General features: G+C 39.6%; 1 protein-coding gene across 2 annotated transcripts in view; it reads right to left on the bottom strand.

Moving 5' to 3' along the window:
- Hmcn1 (hemicentin 1) overlaps nucleotides 1–18074 on the bottom strand; it is a 442116-nt gene that overhangs the window by 164331 nt on the left and 259711 nt on the right. For both annotated transcript variants that reach the window (XM_028874743.2, XM_037211335.1), the window contains 6 exons: nucleotides 12300–12578; nucleotides 11517–11798; nucleotides 10249–10357; nucleotides 9117–9286; nucleotides 7433–7587; nucleotides 3924–4047 (listed from right to left, as the gene is read on the bottom strand). In XM_028874743.2, the coding sequence (XP_028730576.1) occupies nucleotides 3924–4047; nucleotides 7433–7587; nucleotides 9117–9286; nucleotides 10249–10357; nucleotides 11517–11798; nucleotides 12300–12578 (1119 nt within the window). The remainder of the gene's footprint in view (nucleotides 1–3923; nucleotides 4048–7432; nucleotides 7588–9116; nucleotides 9287–10248; nucleotides 10358–11516; nucleotides 11799–12299; nucleotides 12579–18074) is intronic.

Below are 18074 nucleotides of genomic sequence, written 5' to 3'. Positions count from 1 at the left end.
ACTCAGCCCTTTCAGTGACTAAGCTCTGTCTCTTTCTTTGCACATGGACTCAGATGTTTTCCACTTGCTTCCTTCTCTTTGAAGATTTTTCCGTGTAGATGTGCCCCCAAACTGTGTCTTCTGACAGCTCATACTTTGCTACCATCTTCAGACCCTACATCTACAGACTTGTATTTCTCTTGGGTACTTTTTCTTTTCATTTGTTGCTTTCTGTTATACTTTAAATAAATATTTTTCGATAGCATACATGATAATGGCTTTCACGGTGACATTTCCAGGCATATGTGACATTGTGCTTTGTTCTTACTTGATGTGGTATTTAATTTCTTCCAGGGACTCTAGTTTTCAGTTATTCTGGAGCATACGGACAAAGCTTCATAAGAGCCTTTCATGTTTGTCTCAAAATTTCCCCAAGTACTGGTGACCACGCCAGTGGAACCAGAGACACTGTTTGAGGAGAGCTGAGGCTCCATGCAGGAAGCAGCAATTTGAACATGCAAAGACGACGGAAGGAGCTTCAGAGAAGGAAAGACTGCAGGGAACACACAGTTTGGCAACTCTTAGAATCAAGTGGGAACTTGAGGAGATGCTGGAGACAGCTGTCAAGGAACCGTCAGAAGACAGAGGTAGATCCGTGGGAAGCAAAGTAAATTAAAGGCCGTGAGGGATGGCTGTGTCTGTGTGTTCTCAGCCTCTCTAGGACATGGAGCCAATTCCAAATAGCGTCCTTCAAATTAATTACTCTTAGGGAACATGTTTACATGTGCAAAAATGCTCACATTTGGGTGTTTCTATTTTGTGAACCACGGGCAGAATAAATTGGTTTATGGGAAATATTTAAGGAGCAAAATATTTAACTGGCTCATTCAAATAAAAGAAAATATGCATCCTTCCTAGGGTCCCCCCGCTAGCTAGCCTCCCTGGAGCTGTGGGTTGTAAGCAGGTGCAGAGATCTATGGCCAGGTGGCAGGCCGAGCTTCAGGAGTCCAATTGATGAGAGAGAGGAGGGATTCTATAAGCAAGGGACATCGAGATCAGGATGGGAAAATGTACAGAGATGACCAGCCAAACTAGTGGAAACACATAAACTGTGGACCAATAGCTGAGGAGCCCCCATGGTACTAGACTAGGCCCCCTAGTTAGGTAACATAGTTGTTTAGCTTGAACTGTTTAGGGGGCCCCCAGGCAGTGGGATCTGGACCTGTCCCTGGTTCATGAGTGGGCTTTTTGGAGCCCAGTGCCTATGGTGGGACACCTTGTACAGCCGTGGTGCAGGGAGGAGGGGCTTGGACCTGCCTCAACTGAATGTACCAGGCTCTGCTGACTCCCCATGGGAGACCTTGCCTCAGAGGAGGTGGTGAGGGGGGGTTGTGGGGGAGGCCTGGAGAGTGGGAGGAGAGAGGAGAGGGGGATCTGTGGTTGGTATGTAAAATGAATAGAAAATCTCTTAATAATAAAAAAATGAAAAAAAAAAGAAAATATACAAAGAAGCAAATTAGAAGACTCCAATGACTCACTGGCATTTTTAAAATCACTGTTTACTCTTTTGTATGTTAAATTTTTCAACTTCCTGCTATGTACCTGGAATTAAGTTAGATCCCTGGACATTATTCTAGGCTGGATTCCTCAGTAAATGTGAAATGAATCTATGGATTAATGACTATCTAAAGAAATAAAAGAACCACATGAATAAAACAAATGAATAATGTGTACATGGAGATGTCAGGACACTTCTGCAAAAGCCCAGACTTTGTTCCGATAAACCTCTAGAGAACAAAAGCCTTCTACTCAAAGTCTATGTCTTCTAAGTTTATAGTAAAGCTGTGATGTTGATGATGTGCTCCCTAGCCACCCAAACACTTTATGAAAGCCCATAGAAGATCCCAAGTCAACGGGAGCTCCCATTCACAAAATAAAAACCATGCAAGAAAATTATAGACGAGGTTGAGGCATAACCCTGGAACTTAGTTTTTTTTTTTTTCCAACAAAATCTCCATAAAGGATTATTAATGAAGGTGACATGAATCACTTGAAAAACACTGGAGAATGGCAGAGATGTCTCAGAGGGTAAAGAATTTGCCATGCAAGATGAGGAATCAAGTTTGGCTCTGCAGAACCCAGGTAAAAAGCTGCACAGATGTGGCAGCCTATGGACATCCAAGAGCAGGAGGACAGACACGGGGAATCCACAGAGCAAACTGGCTAGCCAGACTAGCCTAAATGGTGAGCCCTGGGTTCAGCAAGTGACCCTATCTCATATATAAGATGGCGAGCAATGGAGAATGACACCTACCATCAACTTTGTGCTTCCACATATGGTATATATGCTTGCACACATGTGGACATACACAAATATGCCTCTACACATGTGAACACACACACACACACACACACACACACACACATACACATATGCACCACACACATGTGTAAGCACTTATAAAAATTTGAGCATACTATTTAACAACCTGAAAACTGAAGATATCTATGAAAAACTGTAATTACAATGAACTATATAGTATTTTTCATATAGATGAAATCAAGCTTTTCTTTTTATATTTGCAGTTTATAGAAAATATGTGTTCTCTTTCCTTCTATGCTTCCCCACAACCAATTAAAGAAGAGAGTCATAAAAGTGGAAATGCTAGATACTGCTTGTTGTAGGCCCAAGATGGATGGATGCCCCAATGCTGCAGAGGAACTTTGGGTAGTGACTGTTCAGGCAGCCAGCTGTTTCTGTCATTTCTCACATTTTTGAAAGTCACTTGCTTACTCAGGTAATATTAGATCCCTCTTGGATCTCTGATGGAGTTGAAGACTTTATAGTTACAGTTTTCCTTGATACCAGATTCAGAAAAGAACTTCACTAAAGAAATGTAAAGTATATAAAGTTGAGAGACATTAAAAGGTAATTTTGACAATGCAAGTTAGAATAGAAAGTGAATTAAGTACAACCTTTGTACTCACCAAAACAGGATAGATAATGGAGTATTTTTCCGAATTTATCAAATGTTTATGGGCTAGATATTGTTGATATATTTATTGCTTGTATATATTGTATATATAGTTATTATACTTGTTGTATATACTTTTTCTTATATTAGTTATACCCTCTTTTATATTTTAGACAAAAAGAGGGAAATGTGGTGGTATTTGTTTGTGCTCTAACATATACAGTTTGCCTGAAAACCAGAGGGTGGAGCTAGCCATAGATGCCAGGCAGTGGTGGCATACACACACCTTTGATCCCAGCACTTGGGATCTTATGCCTCTGATCTGAGTGCTTGGGAGGTGGAGACAGGAAGTGATATGACTGGGTGGAGAGAGGAATATAAGGCAGGAAGAGACATGAGCTCACCCTTTTTGTCTGAGGATTTGGTGGAGGTAAGAAGTTTCTCTAGTGGCTGACTCCTTTAATTCTCTGATCTTTCAGCATTTACCCCAATATCCAACTCCAGATTTTTATTATTAAGATCAATTAGAATTTGTGCTACAGCTTGTAATCCTATTCTTTGAGAGACAGAGACAAGCAGATCTCCAGGACTGATTAGATAGCCAGCCTTACCTAATCAGTAAGTACCAGGCCAGGTGAGAGACCCTATCTCAAAAATAAAGGCAGTTTAGGAAAATGGCAACAGGAGATATACAAAAGCCACATTCAATAGACTTGGTATACACACACGTGTTAAACCATAAATAATTATAAAAGAGGTCATGAGGGAATGGGAAGACATGGGAGGAGTTGGAGGTAGGAGAGGGAGGGATAGATTGATGTGAATATAAGACTCGTGTATTAAATTCTCAAAAAAAAAAACCAAAATACTTAAATTAATAAAAAAAAAACAAGGTTGGTGGCAACCCCCTGCATGCACTCACACACATGCATACACACACACAAGAGAAAGCCGTGAACATACTCTTACCGTGCACGTGCAATTGAGTGTGCTGCTGGGCTTCTCCGGCGGCATTGGTAGCTACACACGTGTATCTGCCAGCATCTTCCAAAAGAGCCTTGGCAATTTGTAGAACTCTGCCAGAAGACTGTATCTAATTGGGAACAGAGAGCATGGCAGTGTTTTGTTTGGATCTAAAAACATTTGCTGAGATAGAAAAGTTCATTTAAATGTATAATGTTTAATTGTAGTTCTACATCTTAGTTAACTCAATATTTGAGAGCCAGATCACTTCATTATGCACAAGAAAATAAGCTAATTTGATTTTTAAAATGTATTCTTATTCATTTGATGACACAAAATGAAATAACTTAAGGCTGGCCTCCTGGTATAGTCATAAAACCCCATTGAAAAAGAGACTTTCATGCTGGACTATAAAACATGTGATGAAAATTTAAACTCTCTGAAAAAAAAACAACAACCCATGACCACATTTATGTAACACTTCATAAATGGTTTTAAGGCAACACTCTTTTTTGACGAAATTGTCACAGGGGCCAGAAAAACTGTAAAAGTTATAAAATATGAATAATAGGAATGCCGATAAATTCCTGCTTTCTCCTTATTCCTCTCTGAAATCCATTGCAGCCGGGCCTCTGCCACTTTAAAGCCGGTGAATCAGAGGTCATTATTTAACACTGATTATTCCAAAGTCACCAGTAACATCCAATCGCATTGCCCAGTAGTCCACAGTTAAGTGCATAGTCTCTCTTACCACACACAGCATTAGATGTCCAGACTTCTGACGGTCTGTACTCACAGAGCATTACAGAGAGAGCATGTCTCAGCCCTTACTCCCAGGCTCTCCCAGGACATTATGTGATAGAACCTGCTTCCTCTTTCTGCTGCACAAACAGGAAACTTAACTCTGGAATTTTCATCCAATCCCATGACTTAGGTGAAAAACCCTAAGCACACACCTGAATTTACAGCTTCAGCCCCTGCTGGCCTCCTGAGCTCTACATTCATGGTCCTAGGACAGGCTAACACATGAACTATCCAGAACTATGTTTGTAAATTATTCCCTCATATTCCTCAAACTGACTTGTCGTTGCATTTTCCCAGTCTTGCTTAATGGCGCCCACGATTTTTCCAGTCATTGGGGTTTTGGCGCCCACTTTGACTTCTATTAATTATACCGCAGCCGTGTGTCTCAGATCCCCTGTTTTCCACTTCTACCACCACTGTGGGATGATGATGGCTTCTTAACTGATGTTCCAGGGTCTCCAGCCTCCCCAGTTGTTAATCTATCTTGCACACTGTTGCCAGAATCATTTATTTCAGATGGAAATTCGATCCCTTCCCCGCTCCCTTCTCAAACCTCATTCATGGCTTCCCACTTTGCCCAGGAGGAAATCTGAACTCAGCGCAGCCCTCCAGGCTTACCACATTCCGACCCCAAATGATCTCTCCACGGCCCCAAGTGAGTTCCCAGCTAACCTATTTTCCAGTCAAGCTGCACTAACCATGCTAAGCGACATGTCCATGCATTTATTTTCAGCCCTACAATTTTGCACCTGGCTTTTAATGTCACAACTTCTTGACCCTTGGCACTAGCGTGACCTTCTCTCATCTCACCCTTTACTTCTTTACTCTTTGGGTTAACTTACTTGTGTCCAAAGCTTGAAATATAAACAGCGTGCCAATAATTCTAGCCATATCATTCTATTGATCTCCATGGCCATTTGCAATGACCTACTGCCATGTCCACCATCTCTACCAGTGTATCTCCAACTGGTGTGAACTCCAGAAGCCTGATATTAAAAACCACAGTACGTTCCCTTATGTCCTTCCAGAGTGTCCCATGTCACTGGTGGTCAGTGTCATCCATATCATTATGTAGTTTAAAGTCTCAGGATGTGTCCTTACACACACAGCCCCCATCTTCAATAAACTGTCTTTGGTCAATCTACAATGACTTGACTATTGTACCACAATATCTTTTCTGTAACTAGTATATATTATCAAACTTCATGCACATTGGTTCTCACTGGTTTTACATATCTACTCTTGACCCACCAACTTAATTTTTCAGAAAGGATGCAAGTAACTTCAGTCATGTACCACCTAGCGTGCTTTGGCCAATGATGGACCATATTGATGATGACACTTACTATCTAGTCAAGGTGTACCCCAGGCTATGCTATCTAGGTTTGCGAGAAGAATAGTATAAAGATTTGACAGTGATGAAAGCGCTGAATGACGTATGTATCCTCATTGTAAAGTAGTACGTAACTATATTTAAAATGGAAACTTGGTCATGGCACTCCTCTCTTAAAACTGTTTTCCCCCAGTTGCCTTTGTAAAGATAAAATGATTAGTATTGTGTAAGTGCTTGTTACTGCCTCTCCACTTCTTCTGTTTGCCACGAACCCCTCTGCTTCTCCTCTCTTCCTCAGCCTTGCTTCCAAATCCCTAAGAGGACATGGACTCTTCTTACTGTGTTTGCCTGTACACACACTTCTAGGCAGTGTTTACTTCTTTCCCACTTGATCCCATGCATTCTTCAGAACTCTGCTCACAGGCTTTCTTCAGATGCTCTGTGTATTCCATCTTTGATATACTCATTAAATATTCAGTTATGTTTGTGTGACCAACTGGTAAACGTCTCCCTCCAAGGTAAGCTATCATTTACTTGAACTGTATTTGAAGTCTGTGTACTGAGTTGTTCTTTCCTATAGGGGTGTGGGATCAGGTCTACCAGATGTGGAGTATAATTAATAACAAACAGATATCTATATCATTCTATTACAGAAAGAACTCAAGACATATCTCATACTGAAAACTTTTAAGTAAAATTCAAGACTCCATTTGTTAATCAACTTAATCCTACTAGAAAAGTGTATTATTCTGTATTTTTTAATGGCACTGGAGATTGAACCCAGGGCCTTGCGCATGCTATTCAACCACCCCATCACTGAGGTGCTTCTCTAGCCCTTTCTTTATGCTGTTATTTTGAGACAGGAATTTACTTACTTGCTTAGATTAGGCTCAAACTTGCTCTGTAGTCAAGATAGGCCTGAACTACAATCCTCCTGCCTCAGCCTCCTGAATAGCCTGAGTATACTGGCCTATACCACCAGGTCTGGCTAGTTCTGATTTTTAAGTGCATCAGTTAGGTTATCTGGGTTAGAAATCTGTCAGTTATTCATGTTTACCTAGTTTCTAATTCTTTAAATATTCACTAAAACGTAATTAAATGCCAGAGGGAACAGTCAGCATGTGAGAAAGAAATGATTTTTAGTCATTCCCAAGATATCAATTTTTGAAGACATAACTCAAAATAAATACAACTCCTATACTAAAAGCTACACCAGTAAGGATTTTTAATGCTATTGAGAAATGAAGGAAAACATATTTTAACCAAATTTCTGCCATATCTGTCTTATAGGAAAATCTATATTCTAGAAATAATGAGATGCTAGAGTTAGCAAGACCTCCATGGCTGTCTTAATTTGGACTCAGTGTCTTATACTTACTCGGAGGTTTCCTTGAGCAGTGTTCACAGGCTGGTCGTCCTTCAGCCATGTAATGGATGGGTTGGGAATGCCATTGGCTATGCACTGCAAGGTGACTGGCTTGTGCCTCACCACAGTTTTCTCGGGAAGGTCTGAGGACTTGATTGTTGGAGGAACTAGATGAAAAGAAGGGAAAGAGAGAGAGTGAAAAACTGCAATCAATGACATCACAGACGGAAGAGTATATGTGAGGCACCCATGACAAATGGGCCGTGCAAAAGGACTCCAGGGTCACAGAAAGAAAACTCTGGGGCAGAAAGTTGGGATATGTGGCGGGGGTAGACCCAGGAGGGGGAAGAATGAGGAATGAGTGTCTATCATCAAGTTACATTTTATGCACATGTGAAATTCTCAAAGGATTAATAAAAACATATTTAAAATATGTTTGAGACCTGAAACTTTAAAATTAGAAAAATTAACATTTTTCACAAACAATGAAACAACTTTATCTTTTTAAATTTTTATTTAACTTATAATTTTAATTTGGATTTAATTTATAATTTCATTCATTTTAGATAACACTCATTTTTAGTTCTGTCTTTAATTATTCGAATAGCCAAATGTCCATATGGTTACTGCAACCTAACATGTATGCTTGGCTCAAACCCATTGACTTATTTTTCCAATTGATAATTACCATCTACTTCTCTGGAATGACTTCATTAAACTAATGCCAGATTCAAGCAGTATTTAGGCACAGGACTTTTTCCCTAGTAAGGCTGACTGAACCTAGGGTTATAAGGTGATTGAATCTGGGTTTGCCAGATTCTCTCTCTAGAATTCGAACTATGAACTAGATCTGTCTGTATTCCATCACGGGACATGGAGAAACAAAATTTAAAGGAGAGTCTACAGAGACAGGGGGAAGAACGTAGTTGCTAGTCACAGATTCTGTTCCTGTGCATGCCAAACAACTCTTCAGTTTCTGGTTTCACTCCCTTCCTCCTCAAGTTCTGCTGGCAAGTGGGACACATAATGCCCTGGCAGAGATTGTCTCTTGTCATTAGATTCATGGTCGTAACCTTAATGTGCCAGTTCTGTGAATACGCTTACGTTCCTGGATCCCATAATTCTACCCTAAGCCTTGCTTCTGGAAAACACTGTTCATAATCACTCCTGTTTGGGTCAAATCTTTAAAGGTTGGCATAAGCCATTCACTTGGAGTTTTTTTGTTTGTTTGTTTTTTGTTTTTTGCTTTTTGTTTTTCGAGACAGGGTTTCTCTGCGTAGTTTTGCGCCTTTCCTGGAGCTCACTTGGTAGCCCAGGCTGGCCTCGAACTCACAGAGATCCGCCTGGCTCTGCCTCCCGAGTGCTGGGATTAAAGGCGTGCGCCACCACCGCCCGGCTCACTTGGAGTTTTTAACCATCCTCTTCCTTTGTAGTCTAGCTCCCTCTCTATCCTCTGACACCAGGTAGAATACACTTGCTGACAACTATTGTTGAATCTTATTCACATGATACTCTGGGTGAATCGCTGCCCCAGAAAATAATGCAAATCTGTTACTATTTAACTACACTTGCCCTTTTTCTCACTTCTTTACACAACACAAGTTTTCTCCAGATGACCCTGCTCCTGTCTGAATTTGATAACAAATAAAGCCCAGAGTGGTTTAAATGGAGCACACCCATCCCTTCCTTGGCATACCATGAACTGTCACTTCAAACTCCTTCCTGTGGTCCCCTGCAATGTTCGTTGCCACACATTGGTAAAGGCCTGTGTCTGACACTTGAGCCTGAGCAATAACCAGTTTGCGTCCATTTAGTAAGATCTTGAATCCATCTCTTTCATCGATTAACTGACCGCCTTTTAGCCACCTGGAGAGAAACGCAAAAAGAATTCTAGATACATATTGCAAATAAGCAATTTCCTAGTGGTTATTTGTGTGCTATATTGATTCCCTCCTGTGCATTCACCTGATCTCCTAATTAATCACTCTGTGAAACGGGATGGTGAAGGGAAGGTAAAAAAGAACCATGGTGTCTCAGAGAGGTGGGCATACAGCTGGAACTCAGGAACTCTGTAATGAGTTCATTATCCTTCTAAGTTTAGGTTCAGAAAGGGACAAATGATCCTATTCACTACAGTATTTAAATAATAACCAACAAAAGGCAATGATCTTCCAATGTTTGCAAACCAAATATTGAAATCAGAGCTTTATGGTTTTGTGGACTATCACTTTATAATGTGTGAACTGTAGTCAACCAACTTTTCTTTTGCATGTCTCATACCATTTTGGAAATGAAAATTGTATATTCAATAATGCTTTGAGAACAAAGGAAGGAGATCAACCAGACAAGACTATGAGCATGCTAACCTCTCCATTTCTACAACATTATTTATTTATGTACTTATTTATTTATTATCTTTTCTAGTATTTATTTAATAATAACATTTTATTTATCAATTATTTATTCTTACAATTATATAATTGTATATTAATTATTATAATAAAAGATTAATTATTATCTTTTTATTTAATAGTCTGTTACACATGTCAGTGCCTCAGAGAGCTCTAACACTAATAGTGCTTAATAGTCTATATCTCCTAGCTGAAAATATGATTCCTAAGATAGTACAAAGGATTTTCTCCAATTGTGCCAATATGTGTGCTTTTTGAGTGCCAGGTACCTGTTGCCTTGTATATAGACCATATCTTTTCTAAGAGGAATATGATTCCGTACTGACTCTGCTCAATGTCAAAATCCTTTAGGACAACTCCAAAACACTTACATTAAAAAGTGAGAGAGGTATTTAGAAGACATACCAAAACGCTTACATGATAGTTGGTGGCGGAGAGCCTGTGACCGGGCAATCTAGCTCCAGCAAGTTATTTGCCATCACAATGAAGTAAGAGGTTTCATCTCCTCCTTCCACAGCTGGTGGCACTGGAAAGAAAGGAAGAAAGAAAAAGACAGAAGGTAGCAGGCAAAGACATGTTTATAGAAATGAATCCACCCTGACAGCTCAGTAGTAGCTAAGAAAACTGATGTTTTTCATAGGAGTTTAATACTCCAGGGGATTTGAAATTGTAAATGAACTTTTCAATAACTTGCTATGAGGAACGTACTCCAGTCACTAGGAATTTTCTCTGCCACACACTATGGTGCCATAGATGCTATGCTAATGTAAAGTTTATCCATGTTTTATATTGTTTATTTTCATAATAACACCCATTTAAGAGTCTTCTGGCTGCAATTACAGAGTCTCAAGGTTGCAAGATGATTTTCCATGGTCCAGAGACTATTATCTGTGGTCTGACACAGTGCTATGACAAAAGAGCACCTTGTGACTCGCTGCAGCCAGAGGTTGATATAGTTATGAAAATGCCCTTGCAAGAAAAAGCACATTCATCAAAACCTACAGAAGATCTGCATTAGATTTAGATTACAGGACTCTGTTGAGAAACTCACCACTTGAACAGACTTGAAAAGCTGACTACACCTGAGCTTAGACTGCATTATTTCTACATGATCTCAGATGTGTTCAATAATCCAGTTATTACTAATGATCTCAGATGTGTTCAACAATCCAATTATTACTACAGGATCTCAGATGTTCAATGATGCAATTATTATTAATGATCTCAGATATGTTCAACAATCCAGTTATTCTAATGATCTCAGATGTGTTCAACAATCCAGTTATTACTACAGGATCTCAGATGTTCAATGATGCAATTATTATTAATGATCTCAAATGAGTTCAACAATCCAGTTACTACTAATGATTTCAGATGTGTTCAACAACCCAGTTATTACTACACGATCTCAGATGTGTTCAATCATTATTATATATTCAATTTAACAATCCAGTTATTACTACATGATCTCAGATGTGTTCAACAATCCAGTTATTACTACATGATCTCAGATGTGTTCAACAATCCAGTTATTACTACATGATCTCAGATGTGTTCAACAATCCAGTTATTACTACACGATCTCAGATGTGTTCAATAATTCAGTTATTACTACAGGATCTCAGATGTGTTCAGCAATGCACTCCTGTAAATCTGACAGTCTAGGCAGTGGTACCCTTACTCACCTAGGACATCAACTTCGTATTTGATTTCCCTTTCTCCTGCCACACTGGTAGCCACACATATGTATTGTCCCCGGTCACCTTCCAGGGCACTCAGGATTTCAAGTGTCTTCCCACCGGCTTCTATGTGGATGTTGTCACTGGCTTTCACAGGTACACCATCTTTTAACCAAGTAAGAACGGGAGGAGGGTTGCCAGCAGCTTTACACTCCAAGATCAATGACTGACCAATAACAACTTGCTTATTTGAAGGCATGGCCAAGTCACCTTCAATTATTGGAGGAACTAGGGGAAACAACAGTAATATTTCAGGTAATTCTTTTCCCAGTCATAAAAGAATATCTTAAGTAAATAAAAGGGGAATTTTTTTTTCTTGTTCTTTGACCAGAGGAGCTTCCTACATGCCTGTTTCCCTCTAAGTTGGTAAGGGAAGAATTTCTTGGCTCAACTGATCTACAACTATTCTAATTATTTTGAGGTGCTAGGGACTGTCATGATAACAAAAGACAAAGATCAGAGAGCTATCTTAATATTAACCATTGCTTTACCATATTGCTAAGAACCAAATGGTTGAGATGCTCCAAGTTCCAAGGGGGAAGAGTTGGTTAAAGGAATGAACTACATTTTGCTAACCTTAGCTTTTGTAAAAAAATTTCAAATTATAACACTCTTTCAATTATTATCCATATAGAGTTAAAAAAAAACCCTCCAACCAAGGCTTCATTAGTGAGTAATCTAGATGGTAATCTAGAAAGGCATTCGGGTAAGATATCTATATATCCTTACCATAGATGTCAACATGGAATGATTTTTCAGCTGTTCCAGCAACATTGGATACATGGCATGTATATGCTGCTGAATCAGAGACCTGTGCTCTTGGAATGTGAAGAAATTGTCCTTTATCAACATAAAGCGCTTGTGAACTGGATATGATGACCTGGCCATCCTTATACCAGGTAATGGTAGGCACTGGAAGCCCCCGGGACTCACATTCCAGTTTAACGATGCTGTTGAGCAACGCCGATATTTCTGTGGTAACGTTCCCTCCTTTAATACTAGGTGGAACTACAAAAGATTTCAAAACGAACACAAATTTAGCATCTGCATCGCCATAGTAAGTGCTATGGTAGCTAAGATTTTTAGTTTAACATAAATATATATGAATGACAGGAAGTCTGTGTCCTCTACAGATGATTACTTCCTTCTCTGGCCCACACAGTCTCTGTCACCTTCCTTTCCAGTTCCAGCTTTCAGGAAAACAGTCAAGTAAGTCACAGTCCAGTTTCAGTAGCTCATGGGATTGACCATATTGGAGTAATCAAGCAAGTTAGCTTCAACAAACAAAGCAATCCAAACCAAAGCCTCACTTAAAGAAGGCACATGAAGTTCAAAAACCATGCCAAAGGAACAGAAGGGTCAGAGGTAGCACAACCATGTGCTCTCCTCTCCCAAAATACAGAAGCACCTCTGAGTGCTTTCAGGACCAGCTACTGGCAGCAGCTGTGGTGTCTCCTCTTTCTTGATAGTACTAGTTTTTAACTGCCAGGAGTCCATTCATTCAGCTGCACATAGCAAATCGGCTCCATGGGTAGCTTCCACTACACTGCGGCCTCATGCCTGGCCTCTCAGGCCACTGAGGACTGGGCTTTTGGAAAAAAGGCTGTAAGTTGCGCATTCTCAGCTACATGCTTGCAGCATGATTCTTGCAAGGTAACAGTACAGTTGCAACAATCTGAAAGAAATCAAATGGCATGTGTCTGCAGTGGAGTGCCTTAATAGAGTTTTAATACATTTTTAAAAGAGGATGTTCTGTAGAACTTTCTTCTTCTTCTTCTTCTTCTTCTTCTTCTTCTTCTTCTTCTTCTTCTTCTTCTTCTTCTTCTTCTTCTTCTTCTTCTTCTTCTTCTTCTTCTGAGCTAGGGCTCAGGGTATTGAGAGAGAAAGCAGGAAGGGGTATTGTTCTTCTCATCACATGCTACTGCAGGTAGCTGATGTACACATGACTGACTGGCTGCTGATGTTGTCACCCTGGCTACCTGGCTAAGGGCAGTGTTTGCCAAGTCTGGACTAGGAAGATGCTTTTTCCCCCACTATTCCCTGCCTATGTGAATGACATAGGCAGTTATATTTTACTTTACTGGCAAAGGAATATCTCCATAATTTATTTGGAATTCTACATGGGAGACATTATCTTCCTACCCACTTTATATATCTAATTCCTTTATTTCTATCATTATTAAGTCTTAAGAACTTATATTATACTTGGGGATATAACCAATACTACATTAAATTAGGCAGTTTGGGGCACCTGAGTTCTCTTAGTTAGCTCCCTTGAAGCTATTTTATTTTTGCACTTCCTTAATAGAGTGCCCTACTATACACTCCACATCCATCTTATATAATCCTGCACATCTCTAGAGTTAACTATTTCCCCAAGGAACCATGGATTTTTTTAGTCGAAAAGGACATTGATTGGAAAATAAGATTCTGGTGCTAATAGAATAGCATCACATTTTCTAGTAATCTTCCTGAGAATTACTTCAGAGTAGCAGACACAATCCAAGTTGTGGCCTACAATGTTTATGGGTGAATTTGATAGTGGAATCATTTTCCTATAGGTACATTCACTTTAAAGCTTGGGACCAGCCAGCTTTCACACAGGCCAGGGAATGCGGAGTTAAGACTGTGCACTGTTTTGTTAGAATACAGTCAAACTCATTCATTTGGGTATTGGCCATGGGTAATTTCACTGAATAGTGACAAAGTAGTTGCAAATGGCTACCCATGTGGTGTGCTCATTGCTCCTACTGCTGCTCAGTGTGCCATAAGTTTCGTGACATACTTATTTCTTGCTAGCATTTCAAATGCCATGCAAGTAGTAACAATATATGATTCAAGTGCCATGCAAGTAACAATATATGATTAATTTTGTCCCCAGTGCATATTTGTCATCACAAAACAAGAAAAAAGAGAGGAGTGGCACAGTGTGATGGGGTCTCTCTTGCTGTAAAATTAAAAGGCAGAGCTTTATATACACAGGGATGACACTACATCTCTTAAAGCATAAATGGAAACAGACTAAGCACTCATCCCAATATTCCTAATTCAAAGATAGGCAACAATTTGAAATATTAGAATACGTGAAATAGAATGTTTCAGCCTAATAATTTCTTTACAAAAATCAAAAAGTTAAAAAAGGAGACTAAAACAAAGTAAGTTCCTATGTAGCATGTTAGGCAGCAAAGAAGGTCATTTTTCAATGGTGGTATAGTTAAATTAATTATGGTGCAGCAGCCGAAGAGAGAGATATATCCAGAGAAAATCAGCTTGTTGGTGATTGGCAGCTGATGACTCTGGGGGCAATATGAATAGTCAGTTTTAAAGGGCAATTTCTCCCGTCGACTATTCTTGCCTTTGACACTCTTGACAAATGTTACCAAGACTAAGCTGTTTGGGCTTATCTGGGGAGTTGGTGCAAAGTCAGACAACCATGAAGAATTGGTCTCTAAGAACAATCTATGCAGAACAAAATATCCTCAGGGAAGTCCAAGCAATGCTAGTTGAATTGGAATTTGCTAAGATTTGTCACAACTGATGATGGTAAAAACAAATATGTGAAGTAAAAAAAAAAAAAGAATGAAGCCGGGCGGTGGTGGCGCACGCCTTTAATCCCAGCACTCGGGAGGCAGAGCCAGGCAGATCTCTGTGAGTTTGAGGCCAGCCTGGGCTACCAAGTGAGTTCCAGGAAAGGCGTAAAGCTACACAGAGAAACCCTGTCTCGAAAAACCAAAAAAAAAAAAAAAAAAAGAATGAATGGAGTATACAGAGCTTGAAGATGTGATGTTTAAACATCTGTGTTCCATGACTATTACTTTTCAGCAAGTGCTTTGCACGGAATGGTTGTGTGTTAATGAGCCCCTAGTGCCAATGGTGTGTTTCATTTGCTGTTATTGATATGAACATCATGAGTTCCATGACCACTTCAGAGAAGCAGTTGCAAGTTTTAGTATTGCTAAAGTTTTATGTTCGTGTTTAGTGAGTTCAGAGCTGACATTGAATTTTTCTCTGAATGAAAAGTATCATGCTTAAATGCTGTTATTAAATATTGAAGAGTTTGGGAAACTTGTTTTGCTTCAAATGGTGTTTTCAATTTAAAATTTCAGCACAAGACACTAAATATGCAAATTAGTATTATAGAAGTTATTCGATTCTTTCAGACTCATGTAGTGTAAGGCTACTTAATACATTTCTCAGGCTGTCAAAAGCTCAAACCAGAAGTGAGAACTTGATTCACCCACAAATATTTATTATATCTTCTGAACCCAAACAACTCTTCTACCAATGTTTGATATAAATGTGTAAGTCTCCACAATCAAGACATTCCATTTATCCTTGCAACAGAACCTTCCACATGGCTTTCAACTAGAACTAATTAATTGCCTATTTGCAATGGCATATTAAAAAGCAAATATCAAAAAAGAATGCAATAGAATGTTATGAATGCTTTCCTAGAAATGAATATGCTCAGTAAAAACTCCTGTTAAAAATTAACAGCAGTATTGAGCAGGGCCTATCTATGGGAAAGACATTTTCAAAAATACAACAAATATAATCCCATTACCCATCATCAGTAGTAACATATGAACACTTGTTATCAATTTGGATGACAGGAAAAATAGCCCTATTAAATAATTTTGTGTTCACATCCCCAACACTATGCTGAGATTTTTGTCTGTGTTGAAATTATGCAGGCCTTGTGGATGCTGTCACAACTGCTGAGCATTGATACATGCAACTGCTCTATTCTGTCCCAAAGACACTGTTTCTAGACGTTATCCACCACCTGTGGCTTTAACGATCTTCCCACCCTCTCTTCAGGGAAGATCTGAGTCTCGTGGGGAGAAGTGTGATAGATATACTTCACTTAGTGATGAGCACTCCATGGTCTGTATTCTCTGTATGCTGACCTGTGGGAAGTCACTCTCTTAATTGTCAGCTACTGTAAGAAGCTTCTTTGAAGAGTGTTGAGAAGTATATTGATCTATGGGTATAGCACATTTTACTACTATGTGGATTTAATAGAATACTAATAGGCATGGGGCTGGATTCCATTGCATAGAGTAGGCCTTAGATCCAAACAGAAAGCGGTTAGTTCCTCCCATGATGGCTGTGCCACCGTTGCACAGTGGGTATATCTTGTCAGGCCAGCTGTTTACGTAGCTGGCAGGGTTCACAACTGGGTGACATTGACTATGGTGATATTTTATTTGTACTGAAATGTGATTTTATTTGTATGTTAATAAATAAAGTTGCCTGGAGGTCAGAGCTAATAGCAAGCTAAAGCAGAAGCTGCGCAGTGGTGGTGCACGCCTTTAATCCCAGATCTTGGGAGGCAGAGTTAGGCAGATCTCTGTGTGTTCAAGGATACAGCCAGCATGGAGACACACGCCTTTAATCTCAATACCAACCATAGAAGACCTGGAGGTCTATACAGACAGGCAGTGAAAAGGCAGTCATGTAGTTGGGTTTACAACCAAGGAGAAGGCAGAACAGAAAGTCTATATAAAGACAAACACACAGGAAGTAGGTCTCTTGGCTGAAGAGGATAGCTGCAGCAGTGAAGGGTAAGGCTCTTAGCTCTGACCTCTTGGGCTTTCATCTCTGCATTGGCTCTGTGTTTCTTATTTAATAAGATGGTTACTTCTACAATTGATAGTGACTTTTCTCCTCTGGTATGGTGCATAGCACCTTCCAGCATCATAAAAGATATCCAGTAGGGATAAGGCTTCTGGGTCAGTACCAGGTTGGCTCATCCATGTTCTATGAATCAAGTATGAGGCGTCTTCAGCAATGGGGTCATACCATTAGTTTTGGAGAGTAACCAAGAGCATTGGCCGTAGCCTGTAATGTTTGGGGTTCTATGGTAACTCACTGGCCAACAACTCTAAAAGAAGTAAGCCATTTTTGGAAGTAGGGTTTCATTTGCTAGCATGCCGTGTTTAGTTGGATATTGTCTTGTCATTATAGGGTAACTCCATTTAAATTCTTTCTATATATGCATAATCACATCTGAGGAAGCTGCTACAGTAGTGTGTTTCCATATGGACTTTTCAAATTACACATCCCATTCTTTTCATTTATCCAGATACAATTTTCATGTTCATTTCTATTGTTGTTCATCCTCACGTGATGATATGAAGATGTAAATGAAGAAAACAATCAATAATGAACGGTGAAATAGACCTTCAATTTGAAATCTACATACACATTCAGCTATCTAGAGTACAGCATTTGCGTTTTTTTTTTTTTTTCATTTTATGTCAGTCATATTTTCACAAATGAAATAAAGTAAGCCTACAGCTACCCACTTGACGGCATAGGGCAGCTTGCTAGAAAAGAAAGGATATGGTTTCCCAAATTAGAATACCCAGAACTTCTCAATACCACAATGCCTTTCAATCAGAAAATCCCAGAATCCCTCTCTTCTGGGTGCCTGAGGGCATCACACAGAGTGAACATGAGGATCTGAAGTGAGTAAATCCGAGCCCCACAGAAATGGGA

The sequence above is a fragment of the Peromyscus leucopus genome, chromosome 15, assembly GCF_004664715.2.
Source record: "Peromyscus leucopus breed LL Stock chromosome 15, UCI_PerLeu_2.1, whole genome shotgun sequence".
In the NCBI taxonomy this organism is placed as follows: domain Eukaryota; kingdom Metazoa; phylum Chordata; class Mammalia; order Rodentia; family Cricetidae; genus Peromyscus; species Peromyscus leucopus.
Note: the sequence above shows the minus strand (reverse complement) of the source record. Positions and strands in the feature narration are given on the sequence as shown.